At 42.7% G+C, this 17,052-nt stretch overlaps 1 protein-coding gene across 1 annotated transcript in view; it reads left to right on the top strand.

Moving 5' to 3' along the window:
- Positions 1–3,923: 3,923 nt before the first annotated feature.
- Positions 3,924–17,052, top strand: part of LOC306645545 (protein SPATA31F1-like) — a gene marked incomplete at its 5' end in the record, with an annotated part of 56,444 nt that continues 43,315 nt past the window's right edge. The window contains 4 exons of the mRNA XM_079113467.1: positions 3,924–4,067; positions 4,299–4,350; positions 6,214–6,612; positions 9,559–9,875. Coding sequence (XP_078969593.1) covers positions 3,924–4,067; positions 4,299–4,350; positions 6,214–6,612; positions 9,559–9,875 — 912 coding nt within the window. The remainder of the gene's footprint in view (positions 4,068–4,298; positions 4,351–6,213; positions 6,613–9,558; positions 9,876–17,052) is intronic.

The following is a 17,052-nucleotide window of genomic DNA, read 5'->3' as shown; positions in this document are numbered from 1 at the left end:
TATATTATACAATATTTTTAGTGTACCTGCGATTTGACTGTGACGAATCATGTGAGGTCAGGTGTGGAATTTTCCATGTGTAGCATCTTGTTGGTGCTCAAATTTTTATTGGATTTTGGAGCACTCTGGATTTTGGCTTAGGAATACACAACCTATAAAAGATACTAGCTACTTTTCAGGTGTGTTTACCTGCTCCTGAAAAGCTGACACAAGCTGCTTTTTACTTGACTTCTGGTACCCAGTTGTTCAGTGCTCTTTGGTTGAACATGTGTTATTCTCATATTTTGAAATTTGCAAGTTCAAAAAAAATGTTGAAATGGCTCAAATTTATCTCATCTTCCGATAGGACTTTTTAAAAATTATCTTTAATGTAAAGATCTATTTTGCTTTTGTACACAGAAGAGTGACAATACTTGCAATAAGTTGTGTGGAAGTTCTGATGAACCTGTGGCTCCAGGGGAAGTGGCTAGAAGGAGAGTGGGGAATTAGTTGGGGGGAAAAAATGAAAGAAAAGAAAAGGACGCTTAGGAAAAACATTCATTCACTAATCCATTTCTTTGTCAAATCAATTTCAGAATATTTTTCCATATAGCTAGTAAAAACCCCCTCATGCTATTACTTTTTTGGTTGTTTGAGTTTTTAAAAAAATGTTATTGTTGCATATTAATTATACAGAACAATGGGTTTCATTGTGGCAGATTTGTATATGCATATAACATAATTTGATCAATTCCATCCCCAGTACTTCCCCTTGCCCACCTGTCTTCCTTTCCCCTTGTCCCCTTCCCCTATCCTAATGGTCTACCTTCTATTTTCATGAGGTCCCTTCCCCCGACCTTTTTTTCCTCTATCTTCCACATATGAGAGAAAACACATGGCACTCATCTTTCTGAGTCTGGCTTACTTCTTTTAACACAATACTCTCCACTTCTATCCATTTTCCTGCAAATGACATAATTTTACCCTTGTTTATGGATGAATAAAAATCATTTTCTTTATCCATTATCTGTTGACAGACACTTAGTCTGATTCCATAGCTTGGTTATTGTGAGGAGTTGGTATTGGTAGTTTCATTTTAGGTTTTTAGTTTCATTTTTTTTTTTTTTTTGGTACTGGGGAATTGAACCCAGGTACACTCTACTCTCACCAACATTTATTGTTATTTGTATTCTTGATGATTGCCATTCTGACTGGAGTGAGATGGGGAATCTCAATATAGTTTTAATTTGCATTTCCCTGATGACTAGATATGTTGAACATTTTTTTCATATAATTCTTGGTCATTAGTACTTCTTTTGAGAAGTGTCTGTTTAGTTCATTTACCCATTTATTGAAATTTTTTGGGGGGTGGTACCAGGGATTGAACTAAGGGCCACTCGAGCATTGAGTCACATCCCCAGTCCTATTTTGTATTTTATTTAGAGACAGGGTCTCACTGAGTTGCTTGGCACGTCACTTTTGCTGAGGCTGGCTTTGAACTTGCAATCCTCCTGCCTTAGCCTCCCAGCCTCTGGAATTACAGGGGTGCGCCACTGCACCTGGCAAATGGTTTGCTTTTGGATCTTGAGTTTTTTGAGGTCTTTATGTATATTAGATACTAATCCTCCATTGGAAGAGTAGCTGGCAAAGATTTTTCTCCCATTTTGTAGGCTCTCTTTTCATGCTCTTAATTATTTCCTTCATGTGCAGGAGGTTTTTAGTTTGCTGCCACCTTACTTATTGATTCTTGGTTTTATTTTCTGAGCTATAGGAGTTCTATGAGGAAGTTGCTGCCTGCACCTCTATGGTGGAGTGTTTGCCCTGTGTTCTTGTCTATCAGTTGCAAAGTTTCTATTCTTATTCCTAAGTCTTTGATCCATTTTGGGTTGAGTTTTATGCAGGATGAGAGATATGGATCTAGTTTCAATCTTTTACATGGGGAAACTCAGTTTATTTAATAAACACTGTTTATTAAAGAGGCTGTCTTTTATCCAATGTAAGTTTTTGGCATCTTTGTCAAAAATCGAATGACTGTGGCTATGTGGGTTTTTTTCTGTGTCTTCTATGGTATTGCATTGGTTTATGTGTTTATTTTTATGTCAGTACCAAGCTGTTTTTGTTATTATGGCTCTGGAGTATAATTTGAAGTTGGGTATTGTGGTGTCTTCATCTTTATTCTTTCTACTCAGAATTGCTTTGTCTTTCTGCGTCTTTTGTTTTTCCATATAAATTTTAAGATTGTTTTTCAGTTGTTTGTATTATAATTAGGATAAGATATACTTGACACAAAATTTAGTATCTTAGTCATTTTAAGTGTACAATTCAGCAGCATGAAGGACATTCACAGTGTTGTGTAATCATCACATTATTCACTTCCAGAACTTACTCATCATCTCCAACATAAATTCTGTGACCATTGAACACAAATTCTGTATTTCTCTCTTCCCCAGCCCTTGGAAAGATTGACTTTTGCTTCATGTGAATTAATCTTACCTTTCAAACTGTCTTGAGAGCAGCCAGGCAACAAAACTCAAATGTCTTTCTACCTTTGTCATTTTCAGAACTTTCTACCTTTGTCATTTTCACAAATCAAGTACTCACCATGCCCACTTGGTGGAGGACTAGATGCTAGAAGAAGAACCAAGTGAACTTTTCAGAGGTTTTGAGCGTCAGACCACTGATTTACCAAGGCAAGAACTTCTCAAGGAAATTCAGAAATCTTAAGGTATTGGAGACATACTTCATGTCACCTGGGGCTGTGGAGTTAAAATTCTTGTGTGAATCAGTGGATGTAGGAATGGTGGGTATGTGGATTGAATGGAAGAACTCTTCCCCATGACTAAAGGTATTCAGATTTTCATAAAACACTCAGCCAAACATTCCAATGGTTGCAGATTCCACAAAGAGCCACAGACTTGTGGCCTTTAATCAAAAGTCTTGCCAACAACCTATCTCTATGAATAGGCCAGATGCCATAAGATCTGTAGAGGCTATCCTGGAAAATAAAGCCTTGGACAGAGCTCCCAAAATGAGCCTCATTCATGTGCCTTCATAGAAGATGATGTATGCAATCTTTTCCCATCCATCTCAAACTGGACCACCCTGCCTGGGAGGGGTCTTTAGCTCTCAGAAATTATTTTGAAAGGACTGCAGTTTCATGCTTTCTTGGATATATCTGATGTGAGCTTCTTCCTGAAAATTTTTTTTTTTTTTACTGGGGATTGGATCCAGGAGTGCATAACCACTGAGACACATCCCAAGCCCTTTTTATATTTTATTTTGAGACAGGGTCTTGCTAAGTTGCTTAGTGTCTAAGGCTGGCTTTGAACTTGTGAGCCTCCTGCTTCAGCCTCCAGAGTCACTGGGATTACAGGTGTATACCACCACACTGGGCTCTGAACTTCTTGATACTGACCACCCTGTCATTGCTTGTGACATAAAAAAAAAAAAAAAATGATTCCAAGACATAACAATATTGTGCTGGCCCTGTCTTTTGTGTATTTTTTAGTTATCCTCCCAGTTAAAATGCTATAGTTCATGCCTCTGTCTAAGCCACTATCTTCAAGTACATGCAGTGTGCATAAAGTATTATCTGTGAATAGTTGCCAGACTGTTGTAGTAATAGAGAACTGAGCATCAGGGTGTAGGGAATAGAGAGAGCTACAAGCATGGTTGCTGCCATTAACATTGGCATCTTTTATCTCAGGTTCTGCAGCCTATACAAACAACTAGACATCCTCATTTGAACAATGAATACCAATGAGTTTCTGTAAGATGAAAGTCTGTGATGCTGTGCCTGCTTTGTGAAACAGGAGGGCTTTGTGATGTAGTCTGGTGGTCTGTATCCATCAGTGAGGCAGAGATGACAAGGTCTAGAATCTGGAGGCATTAGGTTCCAAGACCCTGGAAGCCTAGGAAGAGGGATGGCTAGTGAAGTTTAGATCATGTCGATTCCTGCCTTTGTTGTATGGGATGTGGGATATCCCTTATATACTTATGGATCCATCTTCATTATTGCATTAATTATTTGGCAAGTGAAAAAGAGGCGCCAAAAATTAAGTTTGGAACCTAACAAGACCTGTTGCCAGGTAGGGAAATACTGTGACCGTGAATTAATTGATAAGCCTCCAAAAAGATTTTATCCCCTTACTTTCTCTTATATCCTTACCCTTTGATTTTTTAAATGGGGGTTTCCTCATTGGATCCCAGAACAGTTCCAAATTTGGGTCATTATCCTGGTTGGTGGCCATTTAGAGCCTTTACCACCATCCTTTAATCTGTTCCACCTTTTCTTTTATCTCATCCTGAACTCCCCATAGAACTTGTCCATGGAATGGGAGAGGAAGGTATGGAGTATGGAAGAGCCTCAAAGTGAGTCAGAAATAAGCAGAGAAAGAAAATGTTGGGGGAAAAAAAAAATAGTGTGTGTAAAGGAATGACAGAAGAATATGAAATGGAATACATAAAAATATTGAGAAATGTTATGGGTTTTGTATCATTTTAGACATGAAAAGAAAATGGTGACCCAACTTCACATTCTAATATTTTTTTCTTTAAGCATCACGGAAGAGTCAAACAAAAGTCTAGAGATAAAACATCAAGAGGTAAAGTCCCAATCATTCCTCTGACTCCTTCCACTGTGAGTGAGGTTCCCATAGAGCCTTTGTGATCCCTGGTGTCAGAAGCCAGGTGTTCTAACCACTGCAGCCTTTAATACCCAGTGGCAACTCCTAACAAAAGACCTACGTGGGGTGGGGAATCAGAGCCTAGGGACATTCCAAAATTCTCTTTTACTTTCCTGAGAATGAAGATATAGGACAGACGTCCTTAACTGTGTCATTTACGAGTTTTACCACCCTGTGAAAGTCACTTCATCTCTCAGTCTTGTTCTCCATAAAGTGGGCATAGCACCAGTGATCCTGCCCCCTCAGTGTGGTTATAAAGGTCAGATGAGATTAGGGACAGCCTGTTGTTGTAAATGGTTTAGCTGTACACAGATGTGACTTAGGGCATTGAATGATGGGGTTTTTCCATCTCCTCTCATTCAAAAACCTTCAGCTTCCTTATAGAATGTCCTGGAACCCTCTCCTGTTCTCCCTAACACTGTTTCCTGGTTCTTCAGCTAAGAAAACCTCCCAGGAAGAAGCTGAGAAGCTGAGGAAGCTGCTTTCTGTCATGAAAAGGTGATCTCTTGTTCTTTCAGTCTCCCAGCTCCCAGCCTGGCCTGTAATGGTCTTTGGCTTAGGCTGAACAGGCATGAGGAGAGGAATAATGGCTGGGAGGAGACATACATGATGGAGGCTTGTTCAGTTATTTAGAGTCGACAGAACCAACAGGGTTTCGGACATTTCAGAAGGGACAATCACCCAGTTCTACTCTTTGATAGGGTCACAGTAGTTTGCAAATCAGGGTTTGATCAGTGTGTAAGTCATAAAAGACACCACGTGGCATTGCATTCAGCCATGAGACAAATTATCCCATTAAGAGAAGGGGTTTTGAAAGAAGTCATCATTGTCCTATTCTCTTTAGAGCTACACATTTTCAAGGGAAGATTCCCTGGGTCTTCCTGAACCCTGCTGACATGCCCTCCTCTGATCTGTCTTCAGGAAAGAAAGTTTCTGGGACCACTCAAACAGTAGCCTATCATCTTATCCTCTCAAGTTTTCTAGAGAATGGTACCCAACAAATGCTGGGTATGGAGACAGGCACATCCCATAGTTCTCAAAATGAGGACCTCATTTTCCATTTTGGATGTAATGAGTCCTGGACTTCAGGTTTCTTTGCCACAAATGAAACTAATATTGGTCCTACCTAATGATGTTCCTGATGATGTCTCATCAGCTAACTACTCAGCTACTCCATCTGTCTGATTCAATTCAGCTTCTCGCCGAGGTCAGCAGAGAACTGACCCAGCTTCCCATCCTCTCTGAGAGTTGTGCCCTTTCATAGGTTGTCTGAGAGCTTGCTCCAGACCCTGAGTCCAGTCCACCATCCCTTGCCGAATGGCATCTTCCTAGGAAGAAAAGCACCGGGGTAGACATCCAGGGAGTGTAGGACTTGTGGGCCTGGGAGTGGGGGCAGCAATCCCCAGACCACTCTCACAAAGAGGCAGATGTCACTCCATCCTTAATGGTTGCCATGTTTCCCTTCCCAGCCAGGGCTGGCTTCCTCAGGTGGAAAGTATACGGCGGCTCCTTTGTGCAGATCCTGGCTGCCAAATCTGCAATTCTCTAGCTCTGGAGATTCAGCAATTGCTGGAGTATGACAACAATCAGATCTCCCCTACTTTATTGGGGCCATCGCAGGGCCCTCCTTGCCCAGACACATTGTCCACATCAGGTGTGTCTTGTGAGCAGGGTTCCCAGGACTCCAGACAGTTTTCACTGGCATCTGGCCCCGTGCTGTCACAATTACTGGGTCAGAAATCTTTAACTCAGTTAGCTGCCCACTCAGCTGATGCAGCCGGTGTCCACAATGTCTGGCCTGATCACCTTCAGCAAAGGCAGAAATTTCAAGCGCCAAAAAAGCCCCAGGATACAGGAGCTCTGTCTTCTTCAAACCTTGAGGAGCCTGGGATTCCTGTGAACCAGAAGGAGAGAAAGAAGAATTCTGCACTCGTCCCCAAGAACCAAGGTAAGCAGCCCTTGAATACTATATTCCCTTTCTTTCCCTTCACCAGGAGCTCCTGAATTTAAGACAACACCCCACAATCTTGCATTCCCTTCACCTGCTGTTCCTATGTTCAAAAGGCCCTGAGGTACCTTTCTTTTTTAAATATATTTTTAGCTGTAGATGAACACAATATTTTATTCATTTTTTTATGTGGTGCTGAGAATCAAATCCAGTGCCTTACACAGGTGAGTGCTCTACCACTGAGCCCGTGAGGCACCTTTTTAAGTAAGGATATAAATGCATGCATTTCCACACTGCGGGCCCCATGACCTTCGGGGGAGTTCCTGTGGCAGCTTATACCTCTCCCAATGTTTTCAAGGCCTGGAAAACAAACAAACTTTTTTTTCCTTTTCATCCTGAATACTACCTCTAAGGTGTCTGTTGAAAAGGTAATCTCATCCCCCTGGGCTCTAGGCTCATGGGAGGCCAGTCAGTCCACCAAAGAGCAGAAATATCACCTGAGCAAATCCCAAACCCCATCCCATGGCTCTGGCCCTACCCTTTCCCACCTTTCAGCTTGAAGTGGCCTCTCTCCATTGCCTGGAGGATGCACAATGAGTTCCTGGTCTCTAGAGATCTCTCCACAACAGGGGAGCCTTAGACATTTTCTAGTCAATGATTTCTCCTTTGTCTATGTACTGCCTAAAATTTTTTCCACTTTAGTTAGTTCTAGCTTCTTCCCCACATTCCCAAATTTGGCCTTTTCCACCTGATTATTGAAAAGCCCAGATCAATGTCTCACTTTTGACTCTGGCCAAGTATGAAGTTTTTGTTGAGCACCTGCTGCAGAGTCAGCTCCAGCTCCAGTGAAGACCTGCCAGCTGTTGTCCAGAGATCTCTGTAGATGCAGAGAACCACACAGTATAAACCCTGAGACATGTTGCAGCCTATCCCACCAGAACTCTAGGACCCTCCCTAATTAGGGAGATCCGTTTCAGTCCTCCAGAGGGTGGCAGCATTGTGCTGGAACATGCCCACAGGCTGCTAGAGTTCCACTTTCAGAAGCAGTTAAAATAGTTGATTTGATTAAATAGTTAAAATGGTTGGTCCACCATCCTGAAGCCTCCCTCCAAGGATTTAGCAATCTGTCAAGTTGTTTCTTTCCCTTGACGACTAGCCGCCCCTGCCCTGGAGCAGCACAGCCATGCCCCCAGCTGCAGCCCCACCTGTGGTCATCCACTGGGGCAGCAGTGCCAGTCCACAGTTGCTTGCTCAGGCCTAAAAACGTTGCAGAGCCACATAGTTTACAAATGTGGAGAGAGCTGCTTGCTCATTATTCTTGCTCAAATCACATTTGAGCAACACTCCAGGGACTCTGGCAGCAAGTTGCTTCCCCTGTCCTCTGGAAAATAGCCCCTAGAACTTGGAGATAGCAGTCAACCCCCACACAGGTCAGGAAGTAACTCCCTGAATACTGACAGTTCTCACCAGAGGCTGTTACTGATGACCTTGAGCTACCTAGGCCATGTCCCAGGGAGCCACTGAGAAACTATCAGGGCACGAGTTTGCCTTCCTGCCAGGGCTGCCTACTCTCTATTTTGTGACTCTCTCCAGAGCTGTGGCCCCAGGATCAGTAGCTAATCTACAATCACAGAGCTGGTGCTTGGGCCCATTAGAACCTCTGACTCAATCTTGTTTGAACAGCAACATATGAAGTCTTGGGTCATATTTTTCAAGGTACCAATGACTTGTGCCTACAGGATATAAGTACTCCAGGTCGAAGTACAAGTAAATGGAGATGGTGCCTCCATAGTACCAGCTGGATCCCTGACAGTCCCCAAATACTCAGGGCAACCATCATATCCCAACAAAATTTCAATCTTAAGAAATTCTTAGGGATACATGTGGGGAAGTCCCATAAAGACAAAGGCATACAAGGAACAATTTTTGGTCATTGTAAATAATATCTCCACATAGGTCTTTAGGAATCTAAAAATAAAACATTTCTCTAGGAACTACCTACCCTACCAGACATCTCACATGACCCCAGATCCGGAATGTGTCTACTTAAAAGAAGAACTTTCAATTGAACTAAATAGAGTGCAGCAGAACCAAAGGCAACCAAGTTCCAGATCAGTGCCCCATGGTTTTGTCCACTGTGCCTCTGAGATCTTACAACCCAGTGCGAACATGACAGAAGCCCAGGTATTTTGTGCATAACTGGAGTACCTCTGGAGCCCTTAGCCGAGGCCTTTGCAACTGTGAAAGCAAGTCCCTGCCTCAGCAGAGAAAACAGGAACCTAGTGGGATTCAAAGCAACTGAGAATCAGAGAGAGGGAAGTGTGGCATTGGGGCTTTCCCCAATCAGAACAAACATACACTCTGCAGAGGTTCAGGGGCTGGTAGGGAACATCTAAGAAGAACCCCAGATCCCTGATTTCTCAAATGTATCTCCAGGATTATTCTCAGTTACAACTTAACTTTAGCCAAGATGGTTGCCTTGAGTGAGTAAGGATGGACAAGGATCTGTCTAGATCTGTAGAGTCACCATCACCACCCTCAGCTGTGCCACACCGGCACCTTCACTAGCATCTCCCTCACCTTGAGTTCCCAGAGCATTCTCAAAGATTTGTTGGGAACAAAAAGACCAGATAAAAATGATCTGCAAGGCTGTTAGACTAAGCTCAATGATCTCACCCAAATGAGGATTTCTGAGAATGCCTGGCCTTAAAGATCAGAACTTACAGTGTATCAACTTATTGGGCTGTATTTGCTGGGCTAAATTTTGCAAGCCCAAATATTTTCATGGACCATATTTTCAAATCCAAACCTTTCAGGGACAAGTGTTTCATGTCTTATGGGATGAAACTTGGCAGGGCCTGAGTTTTCAGGGGCACACATTTCAGGGCCAAGAGTTGGAGGGTCGGGTAAGGGCATCCCATATTCACAAGAGCTCCACCTTTCCAGGAGCTCCAGAAGCTGACGTGGGAAATACGATGACGCTCTTTTCACACTGGATTAACCCTGAAGTGAAGGCTCAAAGGCACGAGGAACACATTTCCCCCTCTAAGGCTGAGAAGGTGACCAGATCCAGGACGAAAGAGGTTAAGAAGGGTCCAGCCCCCACCAAAGACCATGCTGGGGGAGCTAGGTTGGAGAAGAAAACAGAGGACCCCATGGCCCGGCCTCCTCCTACTGAGAAGGAGCGCTTGTCTTTCCTTGATGTCCTCTGTGCTTTCACCAATAGTTCCGGCAAAACTTCCTTCAGTCCTGTCAATCCTAAGGCCTGTGCCACTCCTGCAACTGCTCCAAACTCTGTTGTCAACTGACTTGTGCCACCCAACCAGAAAATCTATCCCAAGTCTCAACTCTCAGCTCAGCAGAAGGCACTGGTTTACCCAGAAAATACCCATTCCAACAAAAAGGAGTTTGTAGGTTCCCAAACCTCTACATCCCCCTGAAGAAGACTGTCAATCACCATTTATATTAACATGCAGGTGAGGCATGGCATTCTCCAAATATACTCTATACCTGTAAGCAAAGAGCCACCTGTTGTGTCTCTTTATTTTCAGTGTGGTATGTGATGGAGAGAGTAGAGGAAATAAAAATACTTCCCATGTAGTACGGGAACTTAAATCCATTTCAGATGGGTCAGCATTTCATGTGACTCCTTCCAGTGCCTGGACTGTGGATAAAGGTACTTGAGCAGAAAAGGAAGATCCTTGTTTAAGGTGCATTGAAAGTATAGATCAGGCATGAATTTTGTCATGGATTCCTTGGTGTCCTTGAGAAAGGTGTTTGTGTGTTTATCAAAGGCACACTACTAATATGATGTTAAAACCTAATGACAGAATCTCCTCTGTCTTTTCCCTGTTATTAGTGAGATCTTTAAGGTAATTCTCTGGGATGCTGAGTAGCCCTGTTGCCTGTTCCAATCCCATTGCCTTCCAGTTGCCTGGAATGAAGGCCTCATAGAATACAGATCATTTGATGAGGAGGTACCCAGAAGAATCATAAGAAAATGTCACCAAACTGAGTCATGGATTCAACAATTCACATATTTAAGTATTTACTATGTTCTAGGCACTATGCCAGATACTAGGGAGACAACAGTGAACAGTACACAGGCCTTCCTCTCATGAAGCTCGTGAACTCTGGAGCAGTCATACAAAAGTCATTAGAAGCAGTATGACGAGAGCTGGTTAGAGGAAATTAGTAAAAGTATTTAAGAGGGCTCTTAGACCAGTTTGTGGGATTGGGGTGGGGGTTTGTGGAAGGTTTCCTGGAAGAAGTGATGTGTAGGCTGAGTTTTAAAGGATGAGTAGCAGGAGGCAGGCAGGAGGTAGGAGTAGAGGGGTTTCCCTAGACTGAGAGTACAACGTGAGCAAAGGCGTGGCATGCTGTGTCAGAGAATGCTGACACTACAAGGAGCCTTTATATAATCAAAAAAAGTATATTAGCATTTTTGAGGGATCAGAATGAGCTTATGCTGGAGAATGAATGGCATTCATTCACTCATTCTTTCATTCTTTCAATATTTCAACAAATATTGAGAACCTACATATGCCAGGCACTTTTATAGGCACTTGAAATATAGCAGTGAGTGAAGGAGGGGAAAAAAATGTGCACCCAAGGTGCTTACATTAGGAGTATGTTAGGGAAGGAGAAAAAGAGGCATAAGTTTAAATATATAGTAGTAGAAGGTGACTAGATATACATAAAGAATCAGGGGAAGAGGTTTAGGGAAGACTTGTCAGGTACAGTTTTAAATAGGATTTACTGATAGAGTGAATATGGACAGTTAATGGAAAAAATAGTCAAGATGGCACTAGTGTTTTGGACCTGAATGACTAGAGTTGCCATTAACTGATGTGGGAGACGCATCGAAGTGTTTTGATATGTTATTGAGTAGTGGTGGAGGATAGGGAACCAGGAGTTCACTTTAGTACACTTTGAGATGAATACTGGGCATCCAAGTGCATATGTTGATTAGACAATTTGGACATATGTTGCTGGGGTTCAGAAAGGGCCCAGGCTACAGGAAGACAGATAGATATAAAGTCACGAGGCCGGATGTGACCACCATGGGAATGAGCGTAAATGAAGGTGACATCCAAGGGCTAGTCCCTGGTATTCCACATTATTAAGAAATGATAAGAAAAGGAGGAAGCAGTAAGCAGAGGGCACTGAGAAGTCATAGCCAGTGAGGTAAGAGGAAAGCCAGAAGGGTGTGTTGGCCAGGAAGCCAAGAGAGAAGCATTTCAAGAAGAAAATGAAGCCAGGTGCAGTGGCATGCAACTGTAACCCAGAGACTTGAGAGGCTCAGCCACCTGGGCAGCATAGAGAGACCCTGTCTGAAAATAAAAATAAAAATGACTGGGGATGTAGCTCAGTGATAGAATGCTCCCAGGATCAACCCCCAGTACTGGAAAAAATAAAAGAAAGGAAAAGAAAAGAAAATGATCAATGGAATGAAAAGCTCCAGTCAGCCATGCAAGATGAGAACTTAGAGTTGACTATTAGTTTTAGTAACATAGAGATCATTCAGGACCTGAGAAGAACAGCCCAGATGAGGAACAGACAGCATTTCCTTGAATTTAATATAGAATGAAAGGAGAGTAATCTGTTGATAACAAGTGTAATCAGCTCTTTCAAAGACTCTTGTTTCATGGAAGTAACAGGAAAAGGAGGCAATAGCTGGACGGGGAGTGGGATCCAGAAAGAGTTGTTTTTAAACATGGGAGACATAGCATATTGGATATTGATAGAAAAGATTCAGCAAGAGGAATAAAATAATGATGTGAGACAGCAAGGGGAGAAGCTTCTGGAACAATGTTGTTTTGTGTAAGTGAAGGAGTGAAAGCAAGCACCCAAATGGAAGGGCTGGATTTGGCTAAAAGGCCAGATATTTTGCTGGTGGTATTAATGGTGGCATTGATGAGGGAGGACTTTGTGAGTGAAGGGTTTCTCCCAAGATGAGTGAGTGTAGGAAAAGACCCAGAGGGATGAGTGAGAACTGAGAAGGAGCCATGGCTGCAGGGTTGAGGGTGCCTTGAGAGTCAAAGCTAGAAAACTGGAGGAAGAGAGGTATTCCGGAATTTGTTGTGAAAAGTTTCTGTTAGGGTCTAAGGAGTTGGCAGAGTGGGAGCCCACAGAGACAAGAAAAGTGTTTGAAGTTGCAGATTGTGTGTGTGAAGCAGGTGCTCTTGGAACACTGGAGCGGCAGGAGAGACCCCAGAGAAAACAGTGAGCATGTGGAACCTGAACGGGAGCACGGGGTGGAGACAGGGCAGTGTGGCATGCTGGTGCTCAGTGAGGGGCCAGGGAGGACCGGGTGTAGGAGGAGGAAGCTGGGAAGGAGGAAGAAAATAGGCTGCCCTAGTAAGGGGATGGATCTGTGTTAGCCACCTAACACCCCTCAGAATGTGGCACCTCTGCATCATCCTTCCAACCTACCATAAAGGAGCCAAGAATTTGAGAAAGGGCAGCGAGTGCTGGCTTTTCTTATGATGTGATTTGAGGGACAGGGGATGCCCTTGATCCCTGAGGAAATCTAGTCACTCAGCACCCCATCTAACCAGCAGGAAGTGGTGGCAGAACTTGCTTCCTCTGATAGAGCCCCACTGGTTAGCACAATTGTGTACTGCTGGCGGATGCAGAAAACCCAGATGGAAAAATGAGTGGATGTGCCTCCCCTCCCTCTTCCCTAAACAGTGATTCTGTGCCCAAAGGATGGAGCCCTAGTTGGCCCCCAGGGAGGGAGGCACAAGGCCCAGGCCTGCTGAGCCAACACTCTGTAGGTGTTTTCCTGAAGCATCCCAGAGAACAAAGGAGGGCTTGGGCCAGGCACATCCTCCCTGCCTGGTGGGAGCTGCACAGAGAGACCCAGAGCTAGGACACTAGAGGGAGGCCCAGAATGAAGGGAATTCACTCAGAAGGGTCACAGTGGCATCAGGTGGGGAGCTGGGTTAGTATGCACACATCCTGGCTTAGGGTGGAGCAGGTCCTTCCCAGGGTCCCCATCCCACAGGCTTATCTACCTCAGCAGATTTTTATCATGGTAATTTCAGGTAACTGACCTCCTTGATTGCTCAACTTTTGCACCTGCTTACTCTGCCCTAGCAGGGAGGTCATGGGATGTGCTGAGCATAAGAGTAAATGAGACTTAATCTTGCTTCATTTGGTTCTGTCATACCAGCCTCTTGCCAAGAGAGGACAGGGACTCCCTGAACAGTAGCGGAAACTCCCTGCCCTGTTCTCAATCTCAGAGGTTCTTGGAGATCCTTAATTCAGGGGTTCAGTTATTTCCATCATGCACTCAAATTCTAGTTCCTCTCCTTTGTGGACTTGGTGTAAAACATCCCCTACCACTAAATTCCCATCTCTCTGAGTCATATCTTTCAATGACTTCATTTTAGCTAACCTTGCCACTGTTACCCTATACTTGCCCTTGATTGTCCAGGCTGAATTCTTTTTTTTTTTTTTTTTTTTTTTTAAGTTCTAGATGGACACAATACTTTATTTTATTTTTATGTGGTACTGAGGATCAAACCCAGTGTCTCATACATGCAAGGCAAGCACTCTACCACTGAACCACAACCCCAGTCCCCAGGTTGAATTCTTGGAAAGATTTTAATAAACAGATGAATAAAGTTATTTAGAAAACAAGTTACAAAAATATTCATATTATGGTCTTTTAAAATTTATTTTTTAGAGCAGCTTTAGGTTCACAGAAAAACTGAGTAGAAAGCACAGAGTTCCTCAAAACCCCCTTCCTGTCTCAGGCAAAAATACAGTTTCCCTATTATTAATATCTTGCATTAGTGTGATTTCTTCAATACAATTGAACCAATAATGATACATAATTATTTACTAAGTTCATCATGTAAATTAGAATTTACTTTTCCTTTTAAGACCAATACCTTTATTAATCTAAAAAACTTCACAAGGCCAGTGACTGTTCTGCCAAAACAGGAACCAAAGGCATCATATAGACCAGAGTTGAACTAGGGACCACGAATTCACTCAAGAAACTATTGCCATGGAACTGGCAGAGGAGTAAGGAAGGGAGATGCATGCAAGAATGAGAAATCCAAAATGGCAGAAATGGTGAGCGGAGAGAACTCCTCAAAGACCCTGGGGTTAGTTGGAGGTAAGTGTGACACCAGCAACCTTTTCCTTTGTAGAGGACAGAGAGGAGCCCCCACTTGGCTGCAGACTCTGGAGACTCAGCGCTGGGCTTGGGGACCAAGGGCTCCCCACAGGGCATCACAAGAAGACATCACATCACTTTCAAAGGCACCCAAAAGCAGTACCCAGACTACCTGGCATTGGTGCCACATGCATCCTTCAGCCATTCCCAGGAGAGGTCTTCATCATTCTTTAGCACCAGAAACTGGCCAAGAACCACGTTGGCCTTGTCAATCCCCTTTCCTCTGTCTTCTTGCCCAGGATTCACAAATGTCAGCCAGGCTCACCACTGGACTCTGCCATGAAGTTTTGGTGCTTTGGGGAAGCTGCCATCTTGATTAGGCTTAATTGGCAGCTCTGGTTCCTTTAACAGTTCCTGCCACTCAGTTGCTTCAGCTGTGTAAAACACTTCCTGTGTTTTATGTGCTATGGGTTTTGACCAATGTATAATAACATGTATCCACCATTACAGTATCATACAGAATCATTTCACTGCCCTAAACATTCCCTGTGTTCCACCTATTCATTTGCCCCTGGCAATCAATCTTTGATATATTTTCTTTAGTTGTGGTAAAACATATATAATATGAAGAGTACCACTTGAGTCATTTTTAGGTGTAGAATTCAGTGGCATTAAGTATATTCACAATGTTGTGTGACCATCACTACTATTTCCAGAACTTTTTCATCATTCCAAAGAAAAACTCTGCATCTATTAACAATTAAGGGCTGGGGAGAGAGCTCAGTCGGTAGAGTGTTGCGTTGCAAGTACAAGTCCCTAGGTTCGATCCCCAGTTCTGCAAAACAAACAAACAAACAAACAAAAACCCCAAAACAAAAAAACAAACTTTCCAGCCCCAGGCCCTGGATAACCTTTATTCTACGTTCTGCTTCTGTGTATGTGCTTATTCTAAGTACCCTATATAAGTGAAGTCATACAATATTTGTCCTTTTGACTCTAGCTTATTTTGCTTAGCATGTTTTCAAGGATCATCCTTCTTGTAGCATGTATCTTTTCACATATGCCTTTTCATGATTTGATATCTCCCCTGCCCCCTTTTTTGCAGTGCTAGAGATCAAACTCAGGTCCTTGCCCATGCTAGGCAAGCACTCTACCACTAAGCTACCCAGCGCCCCCATTTCTTTTTCTTTCCCTTTTTTATTTTTATTTTATTTTTTTGGTGGTGCTCGGGATTGAACCCAGGGCCTGTGCATGAGAGGCCAGCACTCTATCAACTGAGCTATATATACAGCCTCCAACTTATTTCTTTTTAATGCTGGGTAATATTTTACTGTATGACTATACTAGTTTGTCTATCCAATCACCCACTGAAGCACATCTTATGTTTCTAAGTTTTGGCAATCATGAATAAAGCTGGCATAAACGTGTGTGCAGGTTTTCATGTGAATATGAGTTTTCAGTACATTTGGATAAATGCCAAGGAGTGCAATTGCTGGGTCAGATGCTAAGAGTGTGTTAAATGTGGTAAACACTATCAAACTGCCAAAGTGGTTGTACTATTTTGCTGCAATGAGTGAGAGTTCCTATTGCTTCCCCATCCTTGCCAGTACTTCGTGTTATTAGTGTTTTGGGTTTTGGCCATTCTAATAACTGTGTGGAATTACTTTTGTGTTTTAATTTGCTATTTCCCAGTGATGTGGAACATTTTTTCATATGTTTATTTGCTGCTTGCATTTTCTTTGGTGAGATGTCCAGATCCTTTGCCCATTTTGAAATTAAGTTTTAAGAGTTCTTTGCCTACAGAAGGTCACTTCATGCTGGTTAAGGGAATCACTCAACAACAGGATATAATTTATAATTGTAAATATTTATGCCTCAAACAATGGCACATCTACATACATAACAAGCTCTTCTCAATATTAAAAATTGAATAGACCACAATGGGTGATTTAAACACACCTATCTACTAGTAGATAGATCATCCACAAATACATGAAAAATGTTCAACATGTCTAGCAATCAGGGAAATGCAAATCAGAACTACATTGATATTTCATTTTACTCTAGTCTGAATGCCAATTATCAAAAATATAATATTAACAGGTGTTGGTGAAGATGTGGTGAAGATGTGTGCCATTGTTGGCAGCACTGAAAATTAGTGCAACCACTCTGGAAAGCAGTATGGAGATTCCTCCAAAAACTAGTAATGGAACCACCATATGACCCGGCAATTTTACTCCTTGGTATATATCAAAAAGATGTAAAATCAGCATACTATAGAAATGTAGCCACATCAATGTTTATAGTAG

Source organism: Sciurus vulgaris, assembly GCF_902686455.1.
Source record: "Sciurus vulgaris genome assembly, chromosome: 15".
NCBI classification, from domain to species: domain Eukaryota; kingdom Metazoa; phylum Chordata; class Mammalia; order Rodentia; family Sciuridae; genus Sciurus; species Sciurus vulgaris.
The sequence above is the reverse complement of the archived record's forward strand: the minus strand, read 5'-3'. Positions and strand labels throughout refer to the sequence as shown.